Source organism: Clarias gariepinus, chromosome 4 (assembly GCF_024256425.1).
Source record: "Clarias gariepinus isolate MV-2021 ecotype Netherlands chromosome 4, CGAR_prim_01v2, whole genome shotgun sequence".
In the NCBI taxonomy this organism is placed as follows: Eukaryota; Metazoa; Chordata; class Actinopteri; order Siluriformes; family Clariidae; genus Clarias; species Clarias gariepinus.
In genome coordinates this window covers 15,128,243-15,138,542 of record NC_071103.1, presented here as the reverse complement: position 1 = coordinate 15,138,542, position 10,300 = coordinate 15,128,243, and the positions used below count along the sequence as shown (strand labels likewise).

At 40.7% G+C, this 10,300-nt stretch overlaps 1 protein-coding gene across 1 annotated transcript; it reads left to right on the top strand.

Moving 5' to 3' along the window:
• The first annotated feature begins 4,263 nt into the window (after positions 1 to 4,263).
• On the top strand, positions 4,264 to 5,553 carry fabp4b (fatty acid binding protein 4b). The gene is made up of 4 exons (XM_053494543.1): positions 4,264 to 4,464; positions 4,678 to 4,853; positions 5,019 to 5,120; positions 5,216 to 5,553. The coding sequence occupies exons 1-4, from the start codon at positions 4,395 to 4,397 to the stop codon at positions 5,267 to 5,269; spliced, it is 402 nt and encodes a 133-aa protein (XP_053350518.1). The 5' UTR covers positions 4,264 to 4,394; the 3' UTR covers positions 5,270 to 5,553.
• Positions 5,554 to 10,300: the final 4,747 nt, after the last annotated feature.

The window sequence follows — 10,300 nt, the reverse complement described above, 5'->3', positions numbered from 1 at the left end:
AATTTTTTTCTTAATGATATGTTTATCCAGGACAAAATCCAAGTACTCATCAGAGGTTCTAGGCATACCCATGTGTGAAAGTAGGACGGTTTGATCCAGTACGACTCACTAAAATGTGCTACTGGAAAGAGAAGAGAGAGCAGCTACCTGTTAAAACCAGTCACAGGAGCACTTTTAGCAAGAAAACACAGTCTGTTGTCTTAAACAACACCTTGTCTCCTTAGTAATTATTTATAAGTTGTTCTGAATTCCGTCTGAATGGTCTGTGTTGTGTTTCGATATTTTTTCATGGCAAGTTATTGTGACATTACACCAGTGCACTGACAGGTTCATGGCCTACCTTACAAAGATAATTAGTTTCTAAAACAAAGCTGAACCCCAATTACCTCTTAAACCCCTGAAAAAGGGCACTACTTGATGTGTGGAACAAGGGATTCTACACCCTATATAGTGCACTAGCGTTCCATATTATTCTTTTTATGATTCAACCCTCAATTATTTTTCTTGCGTTTTGGCTACATAGTAAAATTTATAACTACTCTACGTCCAGCCATATTGTACATTTATCATTATTGCAAATACATAAACAATTTAATTACAATTTAATTCAGTTTATTAGCATTTTCATAGTAGCATTATTGGCAAGTCTGCATGTAGTAAAAAATTATCCTATAGTATCAAGAACTAATTAAAGGAAATGTATTGTCATATGAGCAATGGGTCCACACAATGAAATGCTTACTTTTTTTTTAACCTTACCTGAAAAATCCAAAATACCGAATGTTGTTGTTGGTCTTTCAGCTGCTCCTGGCAAGGGAGCCCTGATGAGCGGGCCCAAGCACTTGTGCCTTTGCCAGCATGTTCAAGTTCAAGTTCAAGATGTTAAAACCTCCAGAAAGCTTTCACCACCCGGGTGCACCACACAATCCGTGTGCCTTTAGAGCACGCTAAGACCTTTAAAAAGACACACACACACACACACACACACACACACACACACACACACACACACACACACACACTACACATCCTACACTACACAAATATCCAATGTAATCCAATTAAATTATATTGAAAAAAAAAACCCTAGAAAATATAAGCAAGCCCAAAATGAATGGAACTAAAACGATTGATATTAACAGTTATAAATAATAGCAATAAATAGAACAGGAAAAAAGTACAGACTACAGTGGTTCCAATGTTAACAATAGGGAGAATTTGCATGAAGACGAATTGCTTTAAGATATCTAAATAATGAACTAACTGGAATAAAAGCTCTTGTGTCTAGTTGGCCTAGAAGTATGTCCGCAGGCTATCCACTTAACACCCCAGTGTGCTATTTCAGTACACTGGTACAGCAATCACAGTATGAACAATTGCTGTCTCTGTCTCTGTTCACAGTTGCAACAGTCAGATAATCACATCCCCCTCTTCCCAACCACTCTAATCATATATAACAGCACTTCAGCATTATTAACAATCCATTTGGAATACAAGATCTTTGACCATTATATTGTAGGTACAAAGGTTTAATCTCTAAAGCCTCATTTGCATATATGTGTGTATGTCTTGCGCCAAAATATTATCAATAATTCTTTTGTCCATATGGGAAAAATGCAGTTTTATTAAATGTATTAATCTTATAAAAGCGAGGTTTTCAGTCTGAAATATTTATCCGGCATGCTTAATAAACCTCCTCTAATCAAGATTAGAGCTGGCTCAAAGCATGACAGCTGTGCGGTGTGTGTCACTACTTCTGTGCCTCCGTGTTTTAACAATCAGCCTTTAATGTTCCAGTACCAATCAAAAGATGGAACACACCTTATAATTCAATGTTTTTTTGTTTAGTGATTTATTTTCTACATTCTAGAACAATAATGCAATTTTTTTGTCAAAACTATTAATATGACACATACAAATCTGTATGGAATTAGGTCATTAAGTAACAACAACAATAACAACAACAACAACAGTCGGTCAATATTTTAAGACACAAAGGCATGAACAGTATTGTCAAGTTCATTTGCAAAACCCATCAAGAACCATGATGAAACTGGCTCTCACAAAGACCATCCTATAGGAAGGCAAGACCAAAACTGCTGCAGAAAAACCAACCTCAGATAGGCTTTATTGAGCATGAGCAGCAGACACATCATAATATCAATATCACTGTTCAGAGAAGATCATTGCATATTTTGGCCAAGTTCATCATTGGAGGCTCAGGTAGACTGTAGAAAAGTTTAGTCCTGATCTACTGTATCGAGTGACTGCAGTCACAAGTCCTCATAGAACAGCTGTTTGCATCAGTCGAGGATAGGCCCGTCTTCATGGTAAAGCAAAACCGTCCCCAGTCACCACACGAATCCCAGGCAGAACACACGGGGCATCCATGCGACGAGATCTCCAACCAGAAGCAGGACACCAGGATGAGTCAGACAGGTCTAGAGAGCAGAGGTGGTCTGGATCACTGGCAGCTCAGGAGCAATATGTATAGCTCGACAGAGAGACAGGGAGAGGAAAAGAGAGAGGGAGAGAGAGAGAGAGAGAGAGAGAGAAGAGAGGAGAAGAGACAAAAGAGGAGAGAGCAGAAGTGTAAGAGAGATAACAGTTAGATATGGTTACAGTCACACAATGTATAATGTGAATGTATATTTAGTGCAGAGTGCAAGCAAGAAGTCCATCAGGACTAACTATGACAGCATAACTAAAAGAGAGAGCCAGAAGAAAACACAAACATGAGGGCTTCCTGAGATGTAAAGCGATCAATCACTTCACCGTCAACAAGCCTCAGTGATCAGTGAGAGTGAGGAAGACAGCATCCAAACATACCGACGTTCACCGTAATACTCTACGTCCATGAGTCCCCCAGATCTGCTCCTTTACCCAAGGCAAATCTATTTATAAAAATGCTTGGCTAAAAAAATAGGCTTTTAGCCTGGACTTAAACACTGAGACTGTGTCTGAGTCCCGAACACTATTTGGAAGACTATTCCATAACTTTGGCGCTTTGTAAGAAAAAGCTCCGCCCCCAGCTGTATTTTTCATAATACTTGGTACTGACAAGCAGCCTGCATCCTTTGATGGAAGTAGGGTGAAGTAAAGATCTGCGCGAGACCATTTAATGCTTTATACTTCAAAAGTAGTATTTTAAAATTGAAACATTTGTATGGAAAATGGATGTAAAATTTCACAGGGAGCCAATGCAGTGTGGATAAGATAGGGGTGATGTAAACCTCTTAAAATAAGCTAGTGAAATCCAGGGAAATTGTGGATATCAGTTACAGACATCAGGTGACAGATGAACCACAGGTATTGCCATATAAAAAGTAAGGAAGCGGGAGGGAAGCCTGGAAATTTGAACACCATCTAGGGGAAATGTAATAAGACACCAATAAAACACTAACTCCAGGTCATGGAATTTCTATGCATGTTTTCACATGTGAGTTTCTTCCAGGTTATATTGTCTTCCTCCCACCGATAAAGATGCAGATTAGCTAAGAGAAGTGTGAGTACATGCATTTAACTGTATGCCAACTCAACTCTATTTTTTCAGTACTCTAAAATACTGTTGAGTGTTGCGCCAATCTTCGTTTCTTCATATTACATTAAATGATGTAGATTAAATGAAAAAAGAGGAACAAAAGCTTTACTGTGACATGCTGCAAAGTTCCTGATGATGCAATTTAAAAAAATGGTTGTTTATGTAACAACATCAGCGGCAACCTCATTTCCCCTCTCGTCTGTTCCAAGCACTCAGCATTCGGCATCACCAGTACACTAATCATCATCCGGACAATCATCTGTCATCATCTGCATCTGTTTCTCACTGGTTCATGCCTAAAGTTAGGTGGATTTTGAATGCAATGCTTAACCAACAAAAATATTCCACTTAAACTGACCAGGTACAGGGACTTGACTGAAAATGAGGTCAAAAAAGTCCTTCGGGAACCCTGGAAAATGATTATCCAAGACTACATAAAAAAAAAATAAAAAAACTCTTTGAAAGCAAAATATGAAGAAATGAGGGGTTGCTCAATACTTTTGCACAGTTCCGTTTATGCACATGCACGCACATGCACACACACAAACACACACACGCACATACTGTACACACACACACACACATACACACACACCACACGCACACACACACACACACACACACACACACACCACACACACACACACACACACACACACACACAATGCTACCCAACCCTTCTTAAAAACCTTTACCCAATGAAAATGTTCTACCTCTGTGTATTGGCCTGCTTCTGCGTCTCTCTCTTTGAATCCTCTCATATAGACTCCCCAGTGTTCAAATCAGTATTAGACTTTTAGACTACACTACACGGAAGGAAGTGTTTTACTCATATTTATAAAGCACTGTGAAAATGGAACAGTTCATGGGTAAATGGAAATTAACTGCAAGCGAGAATTTTGACGAATACATGAAGGCTGTAGGTAAGTTTTTCCTTTAAATGACTACATACTTAATTAAACACAGCTGGATGTTCAGCACATTTTCTACTATGATCACAAATCCGTATAAGCAGGTTAGCACTTGTCTGTATTGTCCAGGTTTTGGATTTTTTTTCTTCTTTTTTTGGCTTGCACTGGTAGATCTTCTACTGCAACGCCTGCACCTTCGCCATAATAACTTTTTTGGATTTGCAGGAATTGGTTTTGCATCCAGGCAGATCGCTAATTTGGCCAAGCCAAACTTGGTGTTCAGCACTGATGATCAGGGGGTCATATCAATGAAATCCATAACCACATTCAAGACAGCGGAAATACATTTCCGGTTGGATGAGGAATTTGACGAGCTCACTCCAGATGACAGGCAGGCCAAGGTAGATTCGATAAAACACTTTTGAAAACTTTTTTTTAAAACAATTATATTTGTGGCAATTGCTTATTCAGAGTGAGTTATAGAACTGATTTGACATATCTATCAATACATGCATCTTGAAACTACAGTTATTAATGTATCTTCCCTGATACACATCTTGTTTCAGACTCTTATAAGACTGGTGGATGGGAAACTCATTCAAACACAGACCTGGGAAGGCAAAAGCACAACGCTTGAAAGAGAAGTACAGGGTGGCAAGTTGATACTGGTGAGTAGGGCGGATGTAAGGTCGATACTTCCTTTTCTGTCACATGCCCCCTTTTACCAAAATAATACAGAAGTGTGTGTGTGTCTTTTCTAAAGAAATGCATCATGGATGATGTGGTGTCTATGAGGACGTATGAAAGAGATGAATGACGCGCCTTTACAAGCCTGCTGAAAGGACAAAAGCTGGATCTTAAATGGCTGCATAATCCAAACAAATGCGAGTGTGATATAATGACTCCATACCAAACACTCAAGGTCCAGGAGGGAGCCAACTGGGATCAGTGAAAAAAGTCAGCTACACTGTTAAGAACTTGTTTTATATTTTTTCAATCACAACAGTGATCTCAGTGATATAAAAGCATGAAAGGTCTCAATAAAAAATGTAAAAAGTGAGCATGTTGTTTGATTATATTCGAATAAAAGATTTCCAGAAACCTTTGTTTGTTTAAAGTGCACATTGAAACTGTTTCTGCGCATAATTAAAAAAAAAATAATAATAAAGTTCATATAAGGTCAAATGAAAGTGAAACGTTCTCATCACTTTAGTACAGACGTAAATTATATATCACTTTTTTATACTTTGCAGCAACCTGGATTGGGAGTATTAGCAATGATCAGCAATCCATGATACAGGGAGAGAAACATATATATGAGTAGGTCTTCATATAGAAACTGTAGGGGTAAGGGCAGGAGACCAATGACTTGTTTTGAGAAGAACGGGACAGCATGAAGCCAACCTTAGAAAGGTCTTCATTGAACAATACAAAGAACAAACCATTAAAACAATGAGGCTTAAATGGAAATGCACATCACTACACAGGGCAAATATTAACACTATAATGACTAAACTGTAGTAGAGTATGAGGGCTATACCAAAAGTGCTGCAAAAAAACAAACAAACAAACATAAAAAAACCAGTGGGCATAATGTTTTATTAACTGACATAGGTTGTTTAAATTGCACATGTTGGATCATTTGCACCAACTCTTGTATCCTCTTTTAAGAAACTGCATGGTTTGACTTTGGTGTTGGCTTCTCAATCTTTATACTTCATCCATCTGTGCAGATTTCTTGTCACCTCCGTAAAGCGCACAGGGCGACCATGACCTGCAACCAAGGGGATTTTCAAAGGGGAATATAGAGTTAGGTTCAATGATGGCACAAATGCATCACTTGCGATGAAGACTATGTTGAGTAGTACTTTTGTACAGATGAAAAATTACTCTACCAACATTTGCAATTTCAATCACGGTACCTATGTTTGTTATTAAAAAGGTTCCTTCCCTTTGTGCATTACTTTTAGTATATCCCTTGCATATGCAAAGAATAAAGCACCATTAAAATCTATAAAAGTTGTATTTGAAAGAACATCATGTCCCAATGTGTTTTTCCCCGTAATGTGTTTTATATAAATTATGTTTGCAAGTATTACAAGTTACTGTAGATTTTATGAATACCAAACTAAATCTTCTCTTTAACCCTGTTTAGTTACAGTGATCTGGTGGAACATCCACAAGACAAGCTAGTTCTGTTCTGACTTACTTATCTTTCCCCTAAAGTCAATAACAATAAATGCAGCTTGTCATGTTTGTGAGTAAGCAGAATGCACCAGATCCTTTGTCCCTTAATGATTACACACTTTTCTTTATTAAATGACAACATGTCACTTCAGCAGAGCTCCTTTTATAAAAGTCCATCTGAACAAGCTGTTGCCATAGAAATGATAACACATGAGAACATGCACATTTATTTAAAACTATGATTTGACATACAGTCAAAGCCATTGACAGCTGTTACAAAAAACAATAACAAATATAATCAATCTTCTGACCAATCAGGTTCGATAATTCAACAGTTCTGTAGTATAAATATAAAACAATAAAAAATTACCTGTTATATGTAGGTTAATATTACTAAATCTGCTTATTACTGAACATTGATTATACGGTTTACTTATAGATACTCATTTATTATATAGTATCTTAATTTCTGATTGCTACAAATGTGTTTTGCCGATCTACATTTCACTAAACTTTTATTTTGAGGCCGAGAACTTTCAGGGGCAAAATTTTTGTGGTTTCCTCATCAAAAAAAAGTCATCTGACCAATAAGTACCCTTTCCCATCTAGGCATGTGATGTCTTAATCTTTAGCAGACTTTTTCTGAATGGCTCATTAAATTAAAAATCCTTAATACCCGTGGATTAATATTGATTTGACCCAGTTAAGAATAGGCAACAGGGAATGCTTTGTAGATTTCTTCTCTCAAGGATGTACATACTATCTTTCTTGCAGTCATTTTATTAACTTTCTAAAAAGTTTCTAAAAGTTTCTAAAACTTTTTTTTTTTCTAAGTTTTTTTCAAGTTTTCAATACTGTTTGTGTTTACTTCCACTTTAGCCACTTTTTATTTTTATTTTTTTTTTTAGAAAACTATGAAATAACACATACAGTATGGCATTAGGTAATTAAGTAACACATACTGTATGGCAGCAACACACATTGCATTAGGTAATTACATAACAACCACAACAACAGTCAATTGTTACTTTAACAACATCTCAATATCGAAGGAGATTATTGCATATTTTTACACCATCAGCATTGTTTTACAATGTAAATATATATATATAAATCAGCAAAGCCCATGCAATTAGAAGGTGTGTCCAAACATTTGACTAGTACCATAGATTAACGAAAACTAGAGACTCAGAGTACTTGTCATGTCTTTATATGTTTCCATGGGTAACTCCATTGCACAAAATCTTCCACAGCAAAAGAATTTCTTGTTCAACTTCAACTTTCATGAGCCTTAAGGTCTGCTGGCACATGACCAACCCCTATCCTCATGTTCACTGCACACTCAGTCTTTGCACAGTCTTGCTCATAGTGACAATACTGAGTCTTTTTATCCTAGGTTAATCTTAAGGTTTTAATTATTGTTAATTTGTTTCTCTGATTTTTTTTTCATCTTTGCCCCTGCTGACACTGTTCACTGAAACCCCGACTTGTTTCTGATCTTGACCACATTTTTCTCACCGTTTAAAAAATCATCTTCTGTAATTATTGTACAGTGAAACACTGAATTGGGCATGGGCATGAGGCGAGACGGCGCAGCTGGGACACGTGGAATGTAGGATTAATTCGCCGCATAGTTGAGGGGAGCAAGAGTTTAACAGCGCAGGGGTTGACTATCTTGGTGATGGTGAAGGGGCCGAGGTAACGAGGGGAGAGCTTGCGGCAGGTGGTCTTTAGGGGGATATCTCTGGCAGCGAGCATGACTCTCTGTCCCACCCTGTACTTGGGAGCCTGAGAGCGTCTGCGGTCGGCCTGTGTCTTGTATCTCTTGCCGACCCGTAACAGCGTTCTCCTCGCTTGCAGCCAGGTCTTTTTGCAGCGCCTGACAAAAGCTTGGGCAGATGGGACGCTGACCTCCTCCTCCTGAGACGGGAATAGTGGCGGTTGATAGCCCAGGCAGCACTGGAAGGGAGACAGACCGGTGGATGATGAGGGTTGGGAGTTATGGGCGTACTCAACCCAAGGTAGGAAACGGCTCCAGGAGGTAACATCTCGAGCAGCCATACACCTCAGGGCAATTTCGAGGGACTGGTTCTTTCTCTCCGTCTGGCCGTTAGATTGGGGGTGGAAACCAGAGGACAAGCTGGGAGTGGCCCCAATCAGCTTACAGAACGCTTTCCAGAATCGAGAGGTGAACTGTGGGCCCCGATCTGAGACAATGTCCATAGGCAGACCGTGGAGCTTGAACACGTGGCTAATCATGAGCTCAGCAGTCTCCTTGGCGGACGGAAGTTTTGGTAGGGGGATAAAGTGAGCAGCTTTAGAGAACCGATCAACCACGGTCATAATGCAGGTGTGGCCGGCGGAGGGGGGTAGCCCAGTGACGAAGTCCAGGGCAATGTTGGACCAGGGGCGATGAGGGATGGGCAGAGGTCTGAGGAAGCCAGCTGGGGCCGTGTTGACATGCTTGGATCTTATGCAGATATTGCACGCCGAAACAAAGCTAGAGACGTCCTGCTTGAGGGTGGGCCACCAAAACCGCTGCTGGGCTAGTGCCAGGGTTCTGGCGGAGCCTGGGTGGCACGAGAGTTTAGAGCTGTGGGCCCACTCCAGGACTTGAGAGCGCAGAGCAAGGGGAACGAAGAGACAGTTAGGGGGCACGTTGCTTGGGCTTGGTTCATGAGATAGGGCTTGCTTGACACTGGTTTCGATGTCGAGCTCGGCCACGGCGAGTAGGCAGGGGGGTGGCAAAATAGTTTTACCTGTGGCAGGGTCTTGGGTGGTCGTAAATAGTCTCGAAAGGGCGTCCGGCTTGGTGTTCTTAGACCCTGGTCGGTGGGAGAGGGAAAAGTTGAACCTTGCGAAGAAGAGGGACCAACGGGCCTGGTGAGAATTGAGCCTCTTGGCGCTCCGTAGGTACTCGAGGTTCCTGTGGTCGGTCCAAACTAGGAATGGGACCTCTGTTCCCTTTAGCCAGTGTCTCCATTCCTCCAGGGCTAACTTGATGGCTAAGAGTTCACGGTCTCCGATGCCGTAATTACTTTCAGCAGGAGTTAGGCGGTGGGAGAAGAAGGAGCATGGGTGCAGTTTATTATCCAGGTTGGATCTTTGTGAGAGGATTCCTCCTACTCCAGTGCTGGAGGCGTCGACCTCCACGATAAACTGACGTGACGGGTCTGGGATGGTGAGGATCGGGGCGGAGGTGAACCGCTTCTTAAGTTCGCTGAAGGCTTTCTCAGATTCCGGGTTCCAGCAGAAATGGGTCTTAGTAGACGTGAGGGCTGTTAGAGGGGCGGCGATGGAGCTGTAGCCTCGGATAAACCGTCGATAAAAGTTAGCGAAGCCTAAGAACCTCTGAAGTTCTTGCCGTGAGGTAGGGGTGGGCCACCTAGTGACAGCTTGGACCTTAGCAGGTTCCATCTCGATGCCTTTGGGGCCGATGGTGAACCCGAGGAACGTGGTAGACGTGGTGTGAAACTCGCACTTCTCAGCCTTGATGAACAAGTTGTTCTCCAGCAGCCTCTGCAGCACCTGCCTGATGTGATGTTGGTGTTCTTCTGGGTTCTGAGAGAAGATCAGGATATCATCCAGATAGACGAATACAAAAGAATTGAGAAAATCTCTGAGAACGTCATTGATTAAGGCCTGAAAAACTCCAGGGGCA